This window comes from Ceratotherium simum, chromosome 16 (assembly GCF_057802395.1).
Source record: "Ceratotherium simum simum isolate JZ-2026a chromosome 16, ASM5780239v1, whole genome shotgun sequence".
NCBI classification, from domain to species: Eukaryota; Metazoa; Chordata; class Mammalia; order Perissodactyla; family Rhinocerotidae; genus Ceratotherium; species Ceratotherium simum.
In genome coordinates this window covers 466,997-490,564 of record NC_141915.1, presented here as the reverse complement: position 1 = coordinate 490,564, position 23,568 = coordinate 466,997, and the positions used below count along the sequence as shown (strand labels likewise).

Sequence of the window (23,568 nt, the reverse complement as noted above, 5' to 3'; positions counted from 1 at the left end):
CTTCCATCTTCCAAAGTGTTGCTGGCATCTGTCCCCTGTGGTGGCAACTTCTCCCATTCTCTTTATCTTTGAGGATGAACTTCCTTTTAGTAGGATTTCAAGAGGGAAGGAACATAAACTCATGTGTTTAAGCTGCCATGTTAAATGGGGAGCCCCTGGTCTTTTCTCAGCTATTTTCATTAAAGAATAAACGGATGCCTCGCAGAACATTTAGGAGAAGGTGTTGGGGGAGCGGATATCCTGGGATCAGACAGAGCATCATAGAGGAGGTGATGCACTCATGTGGCAGGCTCGGCGACACCGGTGACACACAGCAAACCGCCGGCAGAGCCTCCCAGGGGCGGGGCTCAGGATCTCCTGGCGCCAAGGAAACCAGACACTGAAGTTCAGGATCAGGCAACGTTGACCACCTGCCATGTCAGGGTCAGGGCAGAAGTCACCGCTGGGAGCGGATACGGGATGGGAGGGGCCTGAGAGAGTCTTCAGGGGCAAGAATCCTTTATACCTTGATGCGCATGGTAGTGACAGGTGTATACATACGGAAAAATTCAACAAGCCCATGTTTAGGATTGGTACACTTTACACATGCCTTGGGCGTGTCTCATACCTCAGTGAAAAAGAAAAAGGAAAGGAAGTTGACATGTATTGAGTGCTTGCAGTATGCTAGGCACGGGGTAGGTCTGCTTTTCTTTTTGTTCATTCATTAAATGAGCACCTGCTCTGTCCTGGGCACTCTCCAGGTTCTCAGGACCCAGCAGCAAACAGAAAATCAGAGTCCCTGCCTGCATAGTGCTCACAGTGGGGAGACGGTACCAAATATTCACACTCGTAGAAGTGAAGTGACAAGCAACAGGCAGGTCAGTGTGCAGAGCAGGGGCGTGTCCTGGTCTGGGGGAGAGCTAGAAAGGCTCCCTGAGGAAGTGAACCTGAAACAAAGGTTTAAAAGATCAAGAGGAAGTAACCAGCCAAGGAGCGGGAAGAACAGCATTTTATGCAAAGGGGGCAGTGTGTGCCAAGATCCTGTGGCCTGTTAAAGAAGGCAGAGAACAGGGCCTCGAGGGGCACTGATGTGAAGGAGGGGCCTCAGAACGGCCATGTCACAGGTGGAGAAACTGAGGCTCAGGGAGGTGAGGTGGCTGCCCCAGGTCACCCAGCGAGTGCAGCTGGGGTTGGAAGCCAGTGTTGTGTGGCTCCCCCACTGCTCGCTGAGACAGAGAGTGAGGGCGTGAGCAGGAGAGGCCGCCTGGGTTCCAGCCTCCAGTGGGGTGCCAACTGCCCTCACGCTCCTTGCCTCTCAGCTCCACAGGGCCTGCGGACGGCAGTGGCCATGGAGCCCTGCCCCGAAGAGCAGTACTGGGACCCCCTGCTGAACGTCTGCTTCTCCTGCAAACCCTTCTGCAGCCACCAGATTCCACGCCCCTGCACGGCCTTCTGCAGTGAGTTCTGGGGCCTGAGCCCAGGGGACGGCTGGGTCACCCCCGTGCTTCCCCCACAGAGGTCCCTCTGGCCCCAGTGCACTTGGGTGCCTGAGGAGGGGTGGTGGGAGGAGATGGCCCCCCTTTACCCCTCGACCTTTCTGCTTTGGCCACACTGTCCGCCTTGCAGTTTCTTGAACATGCTATGTTCTCTCCTGCCTCAGGGCCTTTGCATGTGTCAAACCCTCTGCATGGAATGCATTTCCCCATTTTTCACTCTGCTCACTCCCACCTAACCTTCAAGACTCAGCCAGATGTCAGAAGTCTTCTCTGACTACCCAAAAGGAATTAGGCCCGGCTTTGTCATTCTCTGTTCTTACTTTCTTTTGAAACGTTTTATTATAGAAATGATCAAGCATAGAGAAGATAGCATAATAAACCTCTATCTACCCATCATCTGCTTTAAAAATTCCGCCTTTTTATTCGACTAGTTTCTTTTGCTCGTTTAAAACCAGTCCAAGAACTCACATCATTTGACCTGTAAACACTAAATTGTGAGTCCCTAACACATAAGGGCCTTTCAAATAGAACCTTGACGTTTTGTCGCCTCAGCGGTAATTCCTTAATGTTGTCCGTATTCAGGCCAGATCTAATTTTCTCTGATTTTCTTGAAAAAATATATTTTTCTTGCTGCTCTTTCTCATAATGTGTCCTTTTTCTCGCTGGAACAAGTCACAGTTTGTATTATGTTCTTTCGTGTGTATCTGTTTCACGTCTGTCTCTGTGAGCTCCTCGAGCCCAGCACAGTGCCTGACACACAGCAAGTGCCTCACAAATACCGTTTATGGATAGTGGAGCTCAGAGAGGCTGAGTGACCTGCCCAAGATCACACAGCATAATAGAGGAAGAATTAGGATTTGAACCAGGACTCTCTGCCTCCAAAACCATGACTGCACCACTGTCCATTAACGAAGTAGAACATTCACTGTGTCGTTCCACCAATATTCACGGAACTCTCTGCCCCCTCGAAAGTAGGAATCTGACACGACCCTTCAAAGAGGTTTTCATTTAATGGGAGAAATGACTACATTTAGAGGTAGAAAGTAAAGTCCCATAAATGCCACACAGCTGGGAGAGACCGCCTCCGGCTGATGGCTTGGAGAGCAGAGAAGTGTTCCTGGAGGAGATAGCGCCTGAGGTGAAGCGTGAAGAGTGCGTCGGTGTGGGAGTCGGGTGAGGGGAAGGCACCACTGGGAGAGGGACCAGTGTGGGCAAAGGCACGGAGGTGGGCAGACACCCACAGGGAGGTTGTGCGGTCAGGCAGCGAGGGAGCTCAGACACCTCCTGCTCAGCCACACTGGGGTCCCTGTGGAGGGAACGAGGTCACAGAAAACCCAGGAACCCCACCGCCATCAGCCGTCAGGTTCACTCCATCTCGTGCGGGGCCTCAGGGCTTCTGTGGCTCCGTGGAGCCCCGGGGCCAGGGCAGGGCCGGCGGGGGAGGTCACTGGTCCCATCAGGGCCGTCTGAGTCTGCCCTGAGGTCCCAGATCCACCATCTTTCTGGTCTTTCCCTCTACTCGGTCAAGGATGTTAAGGGTTGGTGTGTTTGCATCGCAAAGAGGCACAGATGAATATTCTACTCGAACCTTCCAGTAACTGAGCATTTATTTATTATGTGTCAGGCCCTGTGCTGGGAACTTCAGATCCTCACAACAACCTTAAGAAGTCAAACTATGATTACTTCTCTCTTGGGAATGAGGAAACTGAGGCACGGAGAGGTTAAGACCTCACAAGCGGCAAGAGGTTGAGGGAGGGAGGCCCCACGTCCACGGGGGCCTTGGAGCCTGTGTTCTCAGCCTCTGCCCTGCGCTGCCTCTGAGCCGTGCCCCTAATGTCCCCTGTGTGTCACAGTGGCATGGAAGTCGAGTCTGATTTTAGAGACGAGGGCCGAGGCCCTGCGCGGCAGACGCAGACCGTCCTGCGCTCCCAGGAGCTCTCCTGAGGCCCGCGGGTTGGCTTCAGCTCGTGGGCCTTCTGCTCCTTGGCCCCGATACCTGGTCAAGGTCCTGTAATTCTCACTCACTAAGACACAAGAAACAGTCTTAATTCGAGTTTTCCCACCTTCCTTCCCCCTCCCCCAACTCGCCAAGGCGGATTCTGGCTTCCCCTCCAATCGTTATGTTCATGTGAAATATGTTTCTCCTTTATCAGGTTTGAAAACTGCAAGTAAAGAACTTACGTGAGAAGAACTTAATAACTTAAATATCAATTTTAAGAGATAACTAGAAAATCCTTATATGTTTAGAAACTAAGAAATGTACTTTGTGTGTGTGTGTGTGTGAGGAAGATTAGCCCTGAGCTAACATCTGTTGCCAATCCTCCTCTTTTTGCTGAGGAAGATTGGCCCTGTGCTAACATTTGTGCCCATCTTCCTCTACTTTATATGTGGGACGCCACCACAGCATGGCTTGACAAGCGGTGCGTAGGTTCACGCCTGGGATCCGAACCTGCGAACCCCGGGGCCGCCAAAGCGGAGTGCACGAACTTAACCACTACACCCCCGGCCTGGCCCGAGAAATGCACTTTTAAATAAGCTATATAGGTCAAGGAAGAAATAATAATGAAAAGTAAAAACACTTTAAACTAGATATAGAGAAAATACTGCATATCAAAATGTGTGTAATGCAGCTAAAAAACAGTACTTAGAGAACAGAGGACAGCCTTATATGTGCATATTGGAAAAGGATTATTCTGGAATTGCTATTCTGGATTGTGATTTGTTTGAACTCTGGTGCCCTTTGCGGCCAGACCCACAGCTCCTGCAGCTCTGGTCACCCAGCGCCATCACTTGTTTCTGTCTCCCAGAGTCTCTGAGCTGCCTCAAGGAGCAGGGCTGGTACTACGACCAGCTCCTGAGGGACTGCATCAGCTGCACCTCCATCTGCGGACGCCACCCCAAGCAGTGCACGTACTTCTGTGAGAACAAGCTCAAGAGCCAAGTGAGCCTGCCCCCCGAGCTCAGGAGACAGAGGACGGGGGAGGCCAACGCCAGGCCCGACGGCTGGGGAAGGTCCCCGGGATCGGAGCCCAGAGGCTCGGAGGCAGGTCCAGGTAAGTCACGTGCGGTTGGCTGCACGGTGTCTGAGGGTCAGAGGGGTGGAGGGCCAGGCCCCAGGCCTGAATAACAGGGATCTGCAGAGCGGGAAGTCAGAGTCCAGGCAGATGGCCAGAAGCCAGGAGGATCATCACAGGAGAGAAAAAAATTACACAAAATATCCAGAAGTCTGGGGGCGAGAAGGAAGCGGGAGGAGAAAAGACCTGGTGGTCGGGAGCCTTAGAATGGAGGCCGAATGTGTTCTTAAAACACAGGGCGGCAAGCAACCCGCAGGGCTGACCTGTGAGCAGGATCTCATTCCATTCAGAGGCTACGGAGACTTCCTCAGAATGAGAAGGAAAAAGTATTACAAAAAGGCTTATGGTGGGGGCTGGCCGAGCATTGAAAATGGTCTAACGATCCTCCCAGAAGACACCTCTTGGCTCGCCTGCTCTGTGGTGGCAGGAAGGACGGGACGGGGAGGCCATGTGGACCCACAGACGCTTGAGATGTTATTACACTGCCCTGTCGGTGGGGAGACCGGCTGAGCTCGCAGCGTGCGGGCTGACTTCGTCCCCTTGCTCTGACTCCCTCGTGATGGCGTCCTTCCCATGCAGCCAGGCTCTGGTGCCAGGATGCCCAAGGGTGAGCTCACGTGCCCTGAGGATGGAGGCTGCCTGTCCCCAAGTTCTACTCGGCTAGACTGTCGTCTCCTACTCTTGTCTGCTCTCTTGTCCGTGAGCTGTGGCGCGTCACAAAGAGCCCCCACGCTCAGTGGCTCATGCCTCCTGAGTCTGGGGTTTGGCAGGGTCGGCTGTGTTGGGCTGGCTCAGCTAGAGGTGGCTCTGCCCCCTGTGTCTCTCATCCTCATCTTGGGGCCAGCGGGCTGGCAAGGCACGTCGTTCTCTCGTGATGATGGCAGGAGTGTAAGAAGTAGAAAGACACAGGCCTCGGGATGCCTGGGCTGTGAGCTTCATTACACCATCGCCGCTGCCTCCTATGACTCAAGTTGCAAAGCCAGCCAGATCCAAGGAGGGAGCCAGATGCCACCCCTTGGTGGGAGGAGAGGCAAAGAATTTGTCACCATGGTGAGTTTTAATCTAGCACAGCAGAGAGAGAGAGAGAGAGGAACTGCAGATTCCCATGCAGAGGGGGTGGACACAGAGGGAGCAGTGAACCGAACCACGAAGCGGGGGGCACACCTGCTCCCCATGTGTCTGGTGACCCTGCACCTGCCCTACAGTCGGCGACGTATTTGATTCTTCCAGCTGAACCCGGAACCTTCCCCACCTCTGATGCAATAGATTCCTCTTCAGATCAACCCTACCCACTTTACAGGTCGAGAAACTGAGTCTCAAAATTTGACGTGACAGCTGAGAGCCGCACAGCGAGTGCATGGCTGAGCTGGGATTTGGGCCAGGCTCTGGGTTCCAAAGTTTGTCCACTCTGCAAGAGCAAAAATCCCAGAGTGGTGCCCATGGGATTGTCACCCCCTGAGGGTGGCCTGCTGCCCATGGGACATGGTTAGCCATTCCTGTTTGTGATCATAGCCCAGCCCCTCCCTGGAGGGCACTGGGTGGAAACTGGAGCCTCATCTCGGCTCCAGGACGTGTGGATGGGGGGTAAGGACAAGTTGGGGCAGCAGGGGCAGCTGGCACGGCCAGGGGACACCACGGGTCCTCCCCGGGCCTCGGTGACTTGGTGACCGTCCTGTGCCCCCTGCCCTGTGTCCGTCCAGAGGTCTGGGTGTAGGTCGGTTCTGCTCTCTCCCGACAGTGGGTGTGCTGCTGGGGCCGGAGCCGGACTTGTTGTGGACTGTAAACAGGAAGTACCAGGGCCGCATGCCCGGGAGGGACCAGGTGTGGACCTGTTTTAGGGAACTGGAGGACACTATGTGACCAAGCCGTGTCCAGCTGCACACAGTGGTGGAGCTGATCTGTCCCCTGCCCCCCTGGTGGGCTCCCCGAATCCTGCCATGCCCCTACTCATTCCCCGCCCCTGCCAGGCCCCCCTCAGCCCGCTCGAGGGCTCTCGTGCGTGCCCCTCAGACCGTCGTTCCTTTGTTGCTGCACAACTGTGGAGGGCTGGCTGTACGTGGGGGAGGCGGCAAGAGCAAGGAGATCCTGTCCCTCAGCCCATGCAAGTCAGTCTAATGGGAGAGTCAGACAATGGACAAGACCCATGCAAACGATAAATTAATCTCAGTGCATGGTGGTAAGGAACCCAGCCAGGGGTGCGACGGAGGGCAAGGAGGCTTCCCTGAGGAGGGGCCTTTAAGGCAGACTGGGGCGGGCGTGGACCCTGGTTCCATCCCTCACTAACTGTGTGACCTTGAGCAAGTTTCTGCACCTCTCTGAGCTTGGTTCTGTGAGACTGAGGTGATATGCCGCCATGGAGTCGTTGTGAAGACTGTAGGAGAGCACTCATCAGGCTCAGGGATGCCCCAGCATACTGTCACTGCTCATTTAAAAAGAAAACGTGTTGAAGAGTCAAGGTGGAGGAAGGGTGTGCCAGGCAGACGGAAGAACACGGGCAAGTGCTGGAGGGGCAGAGGAGCTGGCCACGGGGGCGGGAGGAGCTCTGTGCTAGAGGGGGAGCTGGGGGGACGAGACCAAATCCCGGCACCAGGGGCTCCCAGCCTAGGTGGTGGCCGGTCCGCAGGGGCAGGAGGGACCCCCCCAGATTGTGGGGGCCTTGAGGCTGCCGCTGTGCACACGGGCCGGGATGCACAGAGAGGCTGTGGGTCACACGATGAGGCTCTCAGGGGAGAGGGCCGGGCAGGGCCGGAGCTGGTCTGGACACGGCGTGAGAGGGTGGGAGAGGAGCCTGCTGGGGGTGGCCGGGCCAGAGCTCCCACGTGTGGGAGGGACTCGCGCGGTTTGAATCTCCATTGGCACCAAAGGAGGGCGCACCCGGGCTTTCCTGTCAGCTTGCCCCGACGTGGCGCAGAGGGGAAGGCTCAGACATCGAAGGATGGAGTCGGCTGTTTCCTCCTGGGAGACAGACACGCGGCCCACTCCAGGCCCACGTGATGAGCTCCCTGCCAGGGCCGGGGGCGCCGTACAGGGAGCGGCTCCTCTCCCCAGGGAGACTGCACGGGGGGCACTAGGACAGGCGTGCGGCGGCTGGACGGAGCAGGGACTGAGACGGGCCAGCAGGCATTCAGGGGCGGCTGGAGAGGGTCCTGGGAGGGACCAGACGCTGTCTGCCAGGCTGGGGAGACTGACAGGCTCCTGGAGGCAGGGGCAGGCGCAGCACGAGAGGGTCAGCACTGCCCCAGGGGATGGCGGCAGGGCCCCGCGAGAGGCTGTTTCTGGCAATAATGAAGGCCACAGATGACAAGGACCTGGGATGGAGACGGAGGAACAGTGCATTGGCAGGGGACTGGTGGGGCGGAACGGCCCTCGTGTCTGGTCAGCGGCGGAGGCGTTGGGCACAGCTGGGCTGCTCAGCCACTGCGCCACCTTGGCACTGGGGGTGCACGGGCCCTTCTTGGGGTGATGCTCTACAGTGCAGCAAACACAGCAGGCAGGGTTACAAAGAAACCAGTGGTGTTGAGATACCATCAAAAAACAGTATCTCAGAACAGTAGACCAAATATCAAATCAAAATATTACCAAAATATTGCACAGACTGCAACCTCAGACCGAATCGACAGGTTTCTCTATCGATGCATTAAATAACAGGATGGAGTGGGGGCTGGATGACGACAGTGATTTCAGACTACCTGTGAGCACAGGCGATGCTTCAGGCTAAAGCCATTGAAGGGGGACAAGGAAATACCTGTGGTTCTGCTCTCAACAAAGCCACGGTCACTGCTCAGACAACGGGGGCTGTGGCCTCCATGTTGAGTGGAAGCAAAGTCTAAATTTCAGTTGGCAGGCAGTGAAAATAAAGATTTGTTTTTCTTATCCAAGTCCACAGACCCCCAACTCCATCCACAGCCCCCGGGTCCTGAGTTAAGAGCTCTGGGAGCTGTTGTGAGCAGGGCCCTGGGCTGGCCTGCCTGCCCCTGGATCCAGCCCCACCTCCTGGGAGACCCAAGGAAGCTTCCACACTGCTTGTGCCTAGCTGTCCTCCCCCCACCCCCCTGGCACCATCACAACAGCACCTACCTCACAGGGCTCTCAAGAGGCCCCAAATGACTTTGGGCTTTGAGCACGCAGGAGCATATCAGGCACTTAAGGGACCTCGTTGGGTGGGAAGCGCAGAACGTGGCTCCTCTCCTGGGTGGGCTGTGTTAGCTTCCCGTGGCTGCTGTAACAACGTGCCACAAAGCGGGGGGCTTGAAGCAACACAGATGTAGTCTCTCACAATTCTGGAGGCCAGGAGTCGGCTATCAAGGTGTCAGCAGGGCTCGCTCACTCCGAAGGCTCTCGAGGAGAGTCCTTCCTGGCCCCGAACAGCTCTGGGGGCTCCAGGCAGTCCTGACTGTGACCGCATCCCTCCAGACTCTGCTGCCTCTTCACATGGCTTCTCCTGTGTGTCTGTCTGTCTGCTCTGCTTCTCTTCTGAGGACACTTGGCATTGAACTTAGGGCCCACCCTAATCCAAGATGATCTCATCTTGAGATCCTTGACCTAGGACACCTGCAGAAGTTCTTTTTCCTAAATAAGGTCATATTTGGGGCCGGCCCCGTGGCTTAGCGGTTAAGTGCGTGCGCTCCGCTGCTGGCGGCCAGGGTTCGGATCCCGGGTGCGCACCGACGCACCGCTTCTCCGGCCATGCTGAGGCCGCGTCCCACAGACAGCAACTAGAAGGATGTGCAGCTATGACATACAACTATCTACTGGGGCTTTGGGGGGAAAATAAATAAATAAAATTATAAAAAAATAAATAAATAAGGTCATATTTGCAGGTAATGAGGTGGCATCTCTTTAGGGGCCAGCATTCAACCCGCTCCCGGGGGGTCAGAGGAGGGAACCAAGAGCACTGACTTGGGTCCCCCCACGGGAGGGTGACGCCAGCCTTGGGAGCAGCCAGGACCCCCCATGGGTCTGGAGCTCTGGGCAGCATCTCACCTGGAGAACTGGATTTCACTGGCCCACAAGGTGGCAGTTGTGGTCACAGAAATGGAAAAGGTTCCCCGGGGACCCAGGAGGTGTGAGGAGAGAAGAGGACTGAGGAGGAAGCCCTTTGTGGGGGAGTCTGTACCCCACAGACAGGCTGGGAAGGAGCAGTCGGGGATGTCAGAGCAGAACCTGAAGGGCTATATGTCCACCAAGGCAGACAAGGAGGAAAGTTCTAGAAAGAGTAGGTCACACTGCAGAGAAGGGTGCAAATGTCCACCAGCTCTGGCCACAAGAAGGTCAGAGTTGGTCAGGCCCTATGAATGGCCATTTTCAGGCGTCCCCAGGCGGAGGCACTCTGACCTACAGAAATGGCAGGGGCTGCGGGCTCTCCACCCACAGCAGGGAGCCCCTCTCAGCTCCTGAGGCCAACAGGCCAGGCGTCTTCCTCTCCCCTCTCCCCACTGAGCCTCGTCGTTTATCAGTCCCTTAACATCCCCGGGTCCGTTTTAACCTAATTCCACCAGACGGGAATGCGCGGGGCGGCTGGGGCACAGAGCAGCACAGACTGCCCTCCAGGGCCCTGCTTGTTCCCCGGGCAGCCCAGGATGCCGGGCCCGGGCCCAGAGCCCCATCAGGAAGATCACAGGTGGTGGGCCTGAAGCCAAAGGGGGAGGCCCGTGTGAAGCCACTGGAGCCGGTGTGGCAGGAGAGCTGAGCCGGGCAGGTGGGGCTGGAGGAGGGGCTCACAACAGGCATGAGGGACCAGAGACCCAGCGACTAGGCTGCTGGGCGTGCAGGACGTCTGTGCAGGGGGAACTGCTGCTCTGTCGCGTGCGGCCGCATGTGTAAAGCCGGGATCAGCATCGTGGGGGTGACACTGCCTTTGTCCCGGGAGTTGCTCAAGGTCTCCTTTCTTTGGAGAACGAGCTGGACTGGGTGCCCGGTGGCTGGTCTGATGGCTGGCTTTGTGTTTGATAATCTCAGGGTGCCGAGTGTTTTCTCTCTCTTTCCCCCCCGACTGCGACAGGCGACGTCACAGTGGTGGCGCCCACACCCTCTGCCTGCCCAGGGCTGAAGCGAGGTCCCTGGAGCGGGTCCTCAATGAGACCCGCCTTGTAAGACACGGGGGCGGAAGCCCGAGAGGCGAGGGTGGTCGAGCAGGCTGCGGTGGAGGCGGAGGCGCCCCGGGGACATGAGGCTGTGGGGGAGGAGGGGCGGGCAGTGTGGCGCAGGACCGGCTCAGGGCTTCTCGTCCACAGAGACAGGAGCCGCGGGAAGGCCAGCGGGCACGACCTGGGCCAGGGAGAGGGCCTGGAAGGCTGCAGGAGCTGCCCCCTCCCTGTCCTGCTGCGGCCGCTCCTGCCGCTCCCACCAGCAGGAGGGAGGGTCACTCTCAGGGAGGTGGCACCAGAAAGAATGGGGCTCAGGGACGCCAGGCCCTGATGGGGGCGGTGGAGTGCAGGATGTGCCATTCTGGAAACAGCAACCCCCCCCCGCCCTTTCCCAAACTCGGCTCCCAGAGTGATGGCGGCCAAGTGTCCCCACACACACACACACTCACGGAGGAGACAGAGGCATCCTCTGTGGGAAAGGCCCACAGATACGGAGGCACGGAGGCCCTCAGGGCCCTCATGTTGACGCTCACACTCCCTGCAGGACCCCTCTGCAGGGCGGACATTCCACCCAGCATCAGCGCATGTGTAGAACTCGAGGGAAGAACGGAGAGTCCAGGCTGCTGGGCAGTTGTCCTCGTGGACGTGGCCCACAGGGGTCCTCCGCAAGGGAGGAGGAGCAGAAACCTCTCGTGCCTGGCGTCACACAACTGTCACACCAGCCTCACGCCTTCCCAGGGACAAACCCCCGCCCGCTGGCTGAGCCGTGGAGGCGTGGGGATCCTTGGTGACTTGCTGGAACATTCCACCCCGGCCTACCCATGTCGTATGCACAGATGCCAACAACGATGCTGAGAGGAACATCACGCCCCTTTACAGACGAGCACACAAGGCCTGCAGCAGCTGAGTAGTGTCCAAAGCCACGTTCAAGTAAAGAGTTGTGGCCGCAGGCCCAGGCTACACCAGCTGAGGCGTGCTGCCTGGACTCTTGGCCCAGCCCTGCATGGCCACAAAGGCCCCTTGCTCTGCCCCTAAGTGACAAGTGACAACGCTGCCCAACTGGCCAGCCCAAGCCTGAGCTGGGGGCAGCAGCATTCGGGGAAACTATTTTTAGGTGAGAGATGGCTTTGAAGACAGTTTAAAAAAACAAAAGAAAACCAAAACAAAAAGCGGCTTGGAAATAAACTGTCCAGGCAGCGGGGCCCTCCTGGCTCCCAAGCGTCCAGAGCCGCGCGATGCCCCCTGGGGGTGGTGCTTGGAGCTGCACCTCCTAGGGCTGTCTCCCCAGGACTGGATCTTCAGAGGAGGACAGAGAGGCTTCCCTTTCCCTGACCACTTCTGACTGTGCCCCTTTGCTCCGGGGTTAGCAGGCGGTGAAGCACCGGGCGAGGCCTCTCAGTCCCGAGGGGGCCAGGTCACGGAGGGCCGGCAGAAGGCAGCTTCCGAGGTCGTGGACCCGAGTGACCGTCATGGTTGAAGGAAGGAAAGCAGGGACACGCAGGCCGCCGCAGCCCCAGGTGCAGTGGCTCCGGGCGCAAAGGCAGCGCAGGAACAGCCTTCCTGGGCGCGGCTGCGCTGCCGGGCACCGACTTGGGGCCGTCTGGCGGGCCTTGGACCCGGCTCTTCAGAGGTGTGGACCAACCTGCAGGGCAGCTTGGAGCTGCTTTTCTGCTTTGAACAGATGACTCATAGAGATCATTAAAAGCAGAAAAAGGAGAAGGTATTATACACCAAGTCTCCAGGAAAGTCTCCATCCCACCGCCAGCTGCCTGGGTTCGTTCCTGGAGGCAGCGTGTGCTGGCGGTGGTTTGGTCTTCGTCCCCAGGCCCATTTTCAGCTCCCATGTGGCCCCATGGGCGGCGTCCCGGTGCCCCCTGCTTTGTTCTCGCTCCATACCTCCCGGGGTCCCCCATCCTGGGACGCACTGCCTTCGTGGCCGCGCCTTGGGGCACGTGACGCCCCCCCCCCCCGCCGTCTGCTGTTATGAACACACTCCAGGGGTGCCTGTCTCTGTGTGGGTGCCGGGTCCCTGGAAGCGGAGTTGGTGAGGCCACAGAAATCAGGAAGGTGCGTTTTCAGTGTTGGTAGATGCTTCCAAATGGCCCCAAGAGAGGCCACCTGACCACCAGGCTGGCGGCGCCTGTGCCCCACGCCTCCGTGAGATGGGTGGAAAGCACGTCTGTGGCAGTTTGAACTTGCATCTCTTCCTAGTCCAGGGGCTTCGTAAGATGCGCTGGGGGGGCCGCCAGGCAAGCGCTAGTTCATTTCCCACATGAAACCTCACCCTGGTCAGGGCAGAGGGACCAAGAGGAGCTGGGACAAAGCATTCACTCCCTCAGGAGCGGATCTGTGCTGGTTGTCTATCGTGGCATCCAAAGGCCACCCAGAACTTAGTGGCCTACGATTACCAACCAGTTTGTCATCTTGCGTGGTTCTGTGGGTGTCTGCGCTGAGCTGGGCGGGCCTTCTGTGGTGTTTCTTGGGGTCTCTGCATGGTCGCAAGCAGACGGTGTTAGAGTTGGAGTCACCAAGAGGCTCGCCTCTGATGCTGGGATGGCTGGGCCTCCCTTCTCCTCCTCTGGTGTCATGGCCTCCCCTTCTCCACGTGGCCTCTCCAGCTGGACTTCTCATGTGGTGGCTCAGGGCTCCCTGGAGAGCATGAGCAGAGGCTCCCGGTCTTCTTAGGGTGCAGGCCAGGCCTGGCACAGCGTGGCCTCGGCCGCATCCTCCTGGTCACAGGGAGGCCCAGCCCAGCCCAGATTTGAAGGGCAGGAGAGGGGGACGTGGTTCTTTGGGGGACTTCTCTCTGAACGAGTTGCTCTAGGTGTTAGGATTCACAGTGGAAACATGTGAGACGTGCAGATGTTGGGTCTTTCTCCTTGAATCTACACGGCAGTTCATTTGTACACGGCAGCAATCTGCTAGCTGGGCTTCCATCTCTGATGTGAAGGCTGCCAGCCTCTCCCCTGCTGATCCGGCCAGTACGATGTTTTCATTTCATTCCAGAGGCGAGTAAGAGCAGGCGAACAGATGGCAAGACCTGGGAGCTGGGAAATGTGGATGTTGCCCTGCTCTGCCCTCTGCCCTCTGCCCTTTCCCTGGATCCTCTCACCTCTTAGGGCCTCCGTCTCCAGCTCTGTAGCACCAGTGTCTTCGCTTTCTCTCGCCCGTGGCCTCTCTGAGCTCTAGGCAAGGGGCATGAAGGACAGCACTGCAGGCCTGGGCTGGGGACACCAGCCCCCAGAGCTGTGCTCTCCCTCTCTGCACATCAGGGTGGCACCTGCCAGCTCTGTCACTTGATACCTCCCCTGACTCTCAGGAGCGTGTGTAAGGAAGAAGGGCCGCGTCCGCCCTCGTTGCCTCTGTGTGACTGCCCCGGAGCACCGGCCTGGAGCCTGTCAGGCCTGCTCCCAGCTGCAGCTCTGCCACTGGGGCAGTGTGACTTGAGTCTCCATTTTGTCATCTGCAAAGTGGAGTGTAAAACGACACAGCTGTAGACGGTGGAAAACAGTGTGGCAGTTCCTCAGCAAGTTAAACGTGGAGTTACCATCAGCCCAGCATCTCCACTGCTAGCTGTCTACCCAGGAAAACTGACAACACATGTCCACACAGAAACTTGTACACGCGTGTTCATAGCAGCAGTATTCATAACAGCAAAAGGCAGAAACCACCCCAGCGTCTGTGGACGGATGAATGGATAAACAAAAGTGTGGGATGACCGTACAATGGAATATTATGTAGCCACAGAAAGGAATGAAGTCCTGAGACACGCTACAGCATGGATGAGCCTCAAAAACATGCTAAGTGACAGAAGCCAGACACAAAAGGTCACACACTGTATGATTCCGTTCATAGGAAACGTCCAGAATAGGCGAATCCACAGAGCCAGAGAGCAGAGCAGTGGTGCCAGAGGCTGGGGGGAGGGGATGGGGCGGGCCTGCTAGAGGGCACAGCAGAGGGACATCATGGAAATGTCCTCAAATTAAGATAGCGCTGATGACGGCACCACCTTGTGAATATACTAAAACCCACTGAGTTGTACACTTTAAAACGGTGACTTTGAGGGCATATGAATTTATCTCAGTTTCTGAGAGGGAGTAATAAGTCCTCCTTCACAGGAGCAGGGGGACAAGGGGAGACGGTACAGAAAGTGCCCACACGTCAGGTGATGAGTACATTATGTACACATTACACTAACCTTCTCCCCCAGGCCTAGGGGGCACCCCAATTCCAGGGGCCAGGAGAGATTTCAAGGGGTGGGCTTTGGCTCAGGGCTGAGTCTTCCTCTGGCATCCAGACCAGAGGCTCAAAGCCCGGAGAGATAGTGTGAGCAGCACCCCATCTCCCCAGGGCCTGTGAACTAGCAACCACACCCGGCTCACCCTCAGAGGAAGCGCTCCCCCAGAAAGGCTCCTCCTTGCAGGAAGGCGCAGGTCAGGACAGACGGAGAATCCTCCCTGGACTATACTGTCCATTCATTCGTCTGTCCACCTCTGGAACTGTCCCAATCTACATCCCATAGCAAGAGGAGACAGCAAAAAGGGCCAGCTCCAGAGGCGTCCAGCTCTGAGACCCTGGAAGAAGTTGCTACTAGCCTGAGGTAGAGGGGGCTGATTTCCTGCAGGTCCAGACGGCACATCAGCCAAGCCTCAGGGTGAGGGAAGGAACCAGCTTCTCCAGGAGCCAGACAGGCCCGCAGCAGGCTGTGGGCTGGGGCCTCGGCCCTCCAGACGGCATGGGCATGGCCATGTGGCTTGCTTGGGCCTCATGAGGGGACAGACAGACCACAGGACAAGGGGGCTGCTTGGCCTGGGGGGGGGACACTTCAGAGAAGGGCCCTGGGCAGTGGCGGACCCCTCCTGAAGTCAGGGCCTCGGGCTGTCTTGCAGTGCCCCCTGGGCTGAAGCTGAGCTCCGATCAGCTGGCCCTGGTCTACAGCACACTGGGGCTCTGCCTCTGCGCCATCATCTGCTGCTTCCTCCTGGCGGTGGCCTGCTTCCTCAGGAGGAGGGGGGACCAGTTCTCCTGTCAGCCGCCCCCAGGGCCATGTCGGATTCCAGCCAAGTCCTCCAAGGGTGAGTGTGAAACGGGGCTCCTTGCCCTCCCACTGCTTGTGGACCAGCCATGGGCCATCCCTCTGTCCTGGCGCTGCCCCCGCTTCTACATGGAGAGCGCTTGGCCAGCTCTTCCCGGGCGAGGTCTGGGCTAATCCCTGCAGTGTCTTTTCTGTCTGAGTGAAACCAGGTTCAAACGTCAAGGCGTCAAGGCGAGAAGAGAGGGGTACCTGAGGAGGGAGGGGTGTGGGGTGACGGCCATCGGGCTGGCAGGGCCTGGAGGGTTGCCAGGTGCAGGGCTTTCAGGGCTGAAACTGAAAGGAGGTGGTCACCCTGGGGGCTTGGGGGCGCAGGCAGAGCCTTAGCCAAGTGTGGAAGCCTGCTCCTGCGCAGGCTCCCCCAAGCAGAAGGGGAGCTGGCGCTGGCCGGGGCTGCCCGGGAGGCGGCTGGGTGGAGGAGGGCACACGGTGTGCAGGGCAGTTTACCTTCTCCCTTCTCCCAACAACCCGGCCGGCTGTCCCCTGGGTGCAGGGGTCGGGGCCAAGGCCAACGCCCTCTCCCCTTCTGCACACAGATCACTGGATGGAAGCTGGAAGCGTGGCGGGCGGGCCGCCCGAGCCGGTGGAGACCTGCAGCTTCTGCTTCCCGGAGCGCAGAGCGCCCACCCAGGAGAGCACGGGCCCGCCCCGGACGCCAGGCCCTGAGCGCACTGGGAGGTGGGGGCTCCTTGGCCGGACCATGGCTGGACAGCCCTGTGCGCGCGCCCCCGACAGCGGCCTCCAGGTCGTCTGCGCTCCGGCCCAGGAGGGAGGCCTGGCCACGTGAAACTGAGGGGGAATGGTGAGAGGGGGAGAGAGAGGAAGGGGGCGGGGAGAGAAAGAGAGGGAGATGCGGAGGCAGAGAGAGAAAGACAGAGAGCTTACTGGGGGAGAGGAGAGACAGAGGGTGAGAGGGAGAGACAGCAGGAGGAAGGGGGAGAGAAGAACTGGGGGAGGGGGCGGTGCCAGGGCAGGAGGCCGTCCCTATCTTTATCCCAGGTCTCCACTGTAGGTCACTGTCACCTACACACACCTGCAATAAAGTCACCGCGTCTGCTGGACACAGCCCCCAAGAACCCTTCTGTAGAAATAAAACCTTCACGGCTGCCCCTCCTGTCACTGGTGTTGGTCATGTCTTCCCCTGGGATGACTCTGGATGGTCCCACCTCTCATGCTGCCTCCCTTGGCTCAAGGCTCCAGCACACATGGCCGCAGCCGCCTGGTTTCCGAGCACCTGCGTGTTGACCGTCTCACGGGGCTCCCAGGACAGCTTGTTGACCTGTGTTCACAGGGCGGGAAGCAGCGGGTACCTGCTGGGGCTCTGCTGCTCGCTGTCATTTAAGAGGGAAAGAGGAGAAAACTGGAGACTGGCCCGCAGAGAGGGCCTGTGGGCAACACCAGAACCAGGGTGGGGCTGCCTACATTTCTCTTACAAAGCAAATTCCCACCTCGCCTCCTTAGGGAGGGCATGAGGCAGTGTGCACGCGCACGTGTGTGCTGAGGGCGTGTGCGCACACATGCGTGTGTGTGTGTGTATCGGGGCGTGGGGTGGACAGGAAGGGGCAGGCAGGCTGAGCCCAGGGTGCCACAGGCTCTGAAAGTCTGAGGTTCTTTGCCTGGACCGCAGCAGGAGTGGCCGCATCTGCACCCACCTGTGACCTTTGGCTGCATCTAGCCACCAACATGCACTGTTAGTTGCCTAATATTTTTCTTTACGTTAACTCACCTTTTCTTCTAGACCTACCTAAACCTCATGCTAAATGTTATGGATTCTGACTGATGACAGTAAGCAATAATATCTGAGCATTCACAAACTTAGATGTTACCTATATTTTATATTAATATTTTTATTAGCATTGAAACCTATATTTTAGTAGCATTTAAACCTTAAAAATGCGTAACTATTCGTAGAAGCATTTATACTGTAAGATAAATACATGATTACGTCAATTAAAATGATTCACCCTTCACCACTCAGACTTCACACGTGTGTGCACCTTAAGTCCACACAGCGCACTCTGGGAGGTGCAGACAGGATGGCTGACGCCCCGTCTTCTCACCCCCACGGGCTGACGGGCTGCATCAGCGTCCTGGGGCTGCCGTCACCAAGCACCACACTGTGCAGTCCACACAGAAGAAGCTCACTGACAGCTCTGGGGGCCAGGCGTCCAGAATCAATTGTTGGTAGAGTTGTTCCTCCCGAGGGCCATGGGGGAAGGAGCCGTTCCAGGCCCTGCTCCTTGGCCTGTGTCTTCTCCCGGTGTGTGTCCAAATTACTCCTTTGTATGAGGACACCAGTCATGTTGCATTAGGGCCACCCTAGTGACCTCATTTTAACTTGATCACCTCTATAAAGACTCTACCCCCAAGTAAGGTCACGCTCTGAGGTGCGGGGGGTTAGGACTTCAATGCATGAGAGTTTTGGGCACGTGATCCAGCCCAGAACACTGGCCCTCCCTAAGTCCACCTCTGCTTCATCTGTCTGCAGGCAAGTCGGCTTCTAAAGAGTATCTGTCGAGACCTGTGTCTGCCCCGTCAGTCAGCCTGATGTGGCAAACGGCAACAGCTTGGCTGCGGTGTTTCCTACCGCCGTGCCTAATGCAAGGAGCGTCTATCTTATTACAGAGTGACAACACCCTGAAACTGCTGCAAACAGTAGCCAGATGCTGGCAACGCAGTCGCACACCTGGGGGCTGCACGGATGCCGCTCAGAATGCTAAGGCTTGTCTGAAAGATGTGCAGGCCTCTGTTCCTTCTACAGTTTTCATTCTGCTCATCTGAACTGGGGTATCTGGGGGCGTTTCTGGTCCTGTGTGGGGGTTAGGGCTGCTGAAAACACAGGCAGCTGGGTGCCCAACTCTGACTTCCATCAGACAAAAATACTCTTGGTTTTTGTCAGTTTTTCAACTGACCTTTTGTATAAGTTTATGGTTTTTGTCTTTTTAAGACAGGGACCCCTTGCTAGAAAGAAAATCTGAAACTCTCACTACTGTCCATTTATCCATGGTCAGTCAGTGTTCCGTTGGTTCTATCTCCAAAACATATTCTGATTCCCGCCACTTGTCACAGCCTCTTGAGGCCAGGCTCCTGTCACTTCTCCCCTGGGTGACTGTACCGGCCCCCACTGGCTGCCCTGTGGCCACCTTGTCCCCCAGCCCAGGGATCAGCAAGCTTTTCTGAACAGGACCAGACAGCAAACATCCTGGGCTCTGTGGACCAGTCTCTGGGGCAGCCTCAGCAATGACTCAGCTCTGCCCGGGCAGTGCAGATGAGCAGGAATCAAGGCGCACGATCCACTCCCACAAAACCAACACGACAACACAAACGGGCGGCGGGCCGGACTCGAACCTCAGGCCGAGGCTTGCCAACCCCGCCCTACTACATGGCAACACCGAGCTTTTTTCTTTTCAGCTTTATTGAGATCTAATTGACATAACACTGTGTAAGTTTAAGGTGCCCCACCTGTTGATTTGATACATTTGCATAGTGCAAAATGCTTCCCACTTGAGCGTCAGTGAGCACCTCCACCCCAGCGTGGAGTGACCACTTCTTTTTGCGGTGAGAACATTTAAGATCTCCTCTCTGTGCGACTTTCAAGTATATGATCCAGTATTGTCCGCCATCACCACCGGGCTGTGCCTCAGACCCTCCTTGTTACTCTGAGAACTGCAAGTCTGCACCCTTGGGCCAACGTCTCCCACTTCCCCGATGCCCAGCCTCTGGTAACCACCACTCTTCTGTTTCTCTGAACACTGATGTTTTTATTAATGCCTATTTCAATTGCTCTGAATAGTTGTTTACATAAACATCTTCACTGCATCACAGTCACCCTCAGATAAACGCCTCCACGTGCAGTGGAGACCCCTTACAGCCGTGCACGCCCAGCCCACAGCTTCTGTGCCGCTCTGGGCACAGTGTTTACTTCTCCACATTCTATAATCGCACAAGACACTGCTACTATGTTTGCTTGAGAAATTCAGTATCTCTTAGAGTGAATAAAAATAAGGAAAACAATGCCTTCATATTTACCTTCAACTGTGGACATCTTCATTTTCTGTGTAGACACCCCAGTCTCCATCTGGTATCGTATTCCTTCTGTGTGAAGCAGTTCCTTGAACGTTTCTCACAGTGCAGTCGGCAGGTAATGAATCTGTTTGCGTTTGTTTGGAAAAGCCTTTATTTCTCTTCCCTTTTGAGAGGTATCTTCTGGGCGTGGTCTTTGGGTTGCCAGTTTTTTCCTCTCAGCATTTTAGAGACGTTCCTCCGCTGTCTCTGGCGTGCGTGGTTCCTGATGAGACAGCTGCTGCCATTCCTAGCTTCGTTTCTCTCCAATGTGTGCCTGCAAATTCCCCTCTTTCTCTTCCTTTTCAGCAGTTTGAACATGATGTGTCTGAGAGCTTTTTGTTGTGGCTAGGTTTGTTTTGTTATTTGTCCTGCTCGGGATTCTCCGAGCTGAGATTCTGGATCTGTAGCTTGATGTTTTCCATTATTAAAAAAACATTATTGGCCATTATCTCTTCAAACTGTTTGATACTGTCCCACAGCTCAGGTGCCCTATGCTTTTAGGTGGTGTTTTTTCCATTCTTTCTCTGTGTTTCAGTTGGCGTGACTCCTCCTGACCTTAAAGTTCACTGCTCCTTGGCTCAGCTGCGCTAGGCTCACCGGCGGGTCTGTGAAAGGCGTTCTGCGTCTCTCACCGTCGGTGTTTCTTCTGGCACTTCCTCGGGACCACGCCTTCGAGCTTCCATCTCTGCTGCAGCCCCCATCTCCTCATGCACGTGTTCCCCGTGTTTGAAGGCAGCCTTCCACATACTCATCTTAATTACGCAAAGCGTCCTGCCTGATGGTTTTCACGTCCAGATCGTCCCTGCATCGGCCTCTGCTGATTGGTCTCTCGGCAGTGTTTTTACTTGCTCTTTTGTGTGTCTTGTAGTTTTTTATTGAAGGCCAGACCTGTGGGGGCAGTAGAGAAACTGAAGTGAGTGGCATTTGTGTTGGAAATGGGCTCGCCTTTTCCCCTGCCAGGCGGTCAGTGAGGGTTGAGACAACCGAGCCACACGCTGGGCTGGGTGGGTTTCTTGTTGCCAGGATCTCAGTGCCTCAGTGGCTTCAAATCCCCCGGTGTTGCCATGTCTCAGGTGGGTGCTGGGTCTGCAGCACTCCTGCTCTGCCCTGGGCTGCACAGCTCCCTGTGTGGCGGCCTCAGTGAGGGCCTTGCATCACGACTCTACCCTCCCTCGGTTCGGTGCAGACCACTGTTACTTGGTGCTTGCTGAGCTGGGGGGCCGTCTGGCGGCCCGTTCTGCCTCCATCTCTGGCAGGCCGTGTGTGCCTGGGCCGAGGGAATGAGGCTCTTCCAGTGACCCTTCCCTCCCCCAGGAGCAGGAGCCCTCTCCTGGATCAGCCCTGGCACAGTTTCCTGGCCCCGAACTGGAGGGGAGGCGCTCTCCTTTTCCTTCCTATCACTCTCAATAGGTTTTCACCTGCATCCTGAGACGGCTTTTGTTTGTTAGGGAAGAAGGGTCTGGGTGGGGCTTTGCGCCACCTGTGCACCCTGCTTGTGCGCGGGTGGCTCTCTGTGGCCGATCTTTGTTTCCATGAGGGTCTGTGGAGTCTGTGGGTGTCAGCTCCCCTTGTCTGCAGTTTCCAGGAATTCCACACTCTCATGCTAAGGCACACTCAGCCCTCAGCAATTCTTCGGAGCACTGCCGAGCTCCTCTGACCCACGTGCACGATGGCTCTGCCTTCTTCCCTGAGCTCAGCCACAGGTGGCCAGTGTTCACATCCCCTCGCTCCTTGGAAGCACTGCCTTCTTTAGAGAAGAGATGATTCTGCAGATCATCTGGCTTTTTACTGCTGGGAAGGGCTGTTTCCCACTCTGGCTTTCTGCTTCCTTAGTGGCAGCTGAAGCCAGATTGATCTTTTTAGAAATCAATTACGGGCCGGCCCCGTGGCTTAGCAGTTAAGTGTGCGAGCTTCGCTACTGGCGGCCCGGGTTCGGATCCCGGGCGCGCACCGACGCCCCGCTTCTCCGGCCACGGTGAGGCCGCGTCCCACATACAGCAGCTGGAAGGATGTGCAACTATGACATACAACTATCTACTGGGGCTTTGGGGGAAAAATAAAAAAATAATAAATAAAATTAAAAAAAAAAAGCACAAAAGTTTAAAAAAAAAAAAAATCAATTAGATCATGTCTCTTCACTGTTTAAAACTTTCCAGTGGTTTCTTGACACAGAATAAAATCCCAGCCTCTTATAAGGGCCTTCGAGCAGCCCTGGTCTGGCCCTGGCTTCCTCTCAATCTCAGCTCATACCATGCTCGCCCTGGTCCTCGGAGACGTGACTCCACTCCTCACTCCTGCCCCGATCCCCGGGGACAGCCAGGCTTAGACCGGCTCACCTGGGCGCAAAACGGGCCGTGTCACCCACTGGTCTGACATTCGGTCTCTGCTTCCAACAGAATAGGGACAGGTCCCACATCTGCCTAGCAAAATACCTTGTTTCTTCCTAATTCTTTTTGACATTTTCTCATTTATAGACTAATCAAAGGAAAAACCAAATGTATCCTAGGAAACCGACCTGTGGGCTTCTGACCGCATTTTCCCTTTGCTGGTCAGAAGACAAATGTGGGTTCCCAAGAGCCCCAGGCTTTGATGCGTCTCACGTTTGGGCTTTTAAAAACATTTATATAATTCTTACTACATGCCAAGCACTTTTCTAAGTACTTTACATACATTAACAATTTTTCTGTATAATAATCCTATGAGGGAGGACTATGAGTGTCCCCATTTACAGAGAACTGAGGTCGGAGAGTTTAAGTAGCTTACCCCAAGGCACCCAGAACCAGGATTCACGCCCAGGCAGCCAGCTCCGTATTCTGTCTCTCAATCACTGGACTATATTGCAGAGAAGGTTAAAAATCACGATTTAGGATATTAGAGAAGCTGGAATTTCCATGTTAGCACGCAGTGACGAGCCTCTGACATAACAGAGAAACCATGTGTTAACACACTGGCATGGAAAGCATGAAAACTTCTGGCTAGAGACTAAGAGGAACTTCCCCCAGCGCACCATGAGAACCAGACTGCGATGCTGGTCAGAGCACAGCGGCCCTCGTGCAAGCCTCTGAGCCCTGGCTTTCAGAATTCATGGGAAACAAGCAGTGTGGGCTGGACCAACGGTAGACAGGGTGAGCCCGCTACAGGGGCCCCTTAGCCTCCACTTTCCCATCTTTGAGGACGCGCCGGAATGTTCTGCCTCTGGCAGCCCGTGCTCACTCTCACGTCATTCGGGTCTCTGCTCGAGGTTGCCTCAGTGCGGAACCCCCACCAGGCCCTGCGTAAGAGGCACCTGCTCCCGCCCCTCATCTGCCTCTCGGACACAGCGCTTACCACAGCCCGACGTGGACTGGTGCCACCGCAGACTGCACCTCACGAGGGAGGCTGTGGTCTCTCTGACTCCCCAGTGTCCAGACGGCTCCTGCGTGACACGCGGCCGCCAAAGAGCGGCTGAATGAACGAACTCAGGAGCCCAATCAGATCATTCCTAAAGTCTTTTCTAGTTTTAACATTCTACAAAAATGAAACTTATTTACATTTGCTCTTCCTCTTCTAGCTACTGGCATTTAAATTTATTCATGGCTGATTGCAATCACTATCAGAAGCAGCGAGGGGAAAAAATTCTGAGACTCATCAAGTGTTGGGGGTGGGAAGGACTTTCCAGACCACCCATGTTAAGCTCTCCCTCTTCTCGTCTCATAGACGAGGGGCCGGGGCCTCCAAGGGAAATCGCCAGCCCCAGGGGCACGGCCCGTGAGCGTGGAGACCCAGCTACAACACTC

The 23,568-nt window shown here is 56.3% G+C and overlaps 1 protein-coding gene across 1 annotated transcript in view; it reads left to right on the top strand.

The window, feature by feature from the left end:
* TNFRSF13B (TNF receptor superfamily member 13B) overlaps positions 1-16,514 on the top strand; it is a 33,797-nt gene extending 17,283 nt beyond the window's left edge. Inside the window, exons 2-5 of the mRNA XM_014789436.2 lie at positions 1,299-1,436; positions 4,283-4,528; positions 15,525-15,710; positions 16,264-16,514. Coding sequence (XP_014644922.1) covers positions 1,299-1,436; positions 4,283-4,528; positions 15,525-15,710; positions 16,264-16,514 — 821 coding nt within the window. The remainder of the gene's footprint in view (positions 1-1,298; positions 1,437-4,282; positions 4,529-15,524; positions 15,711-16,263) is intronic.
* Positions 16,515-23,568: the final 7,054 nt, after the last annotated feature.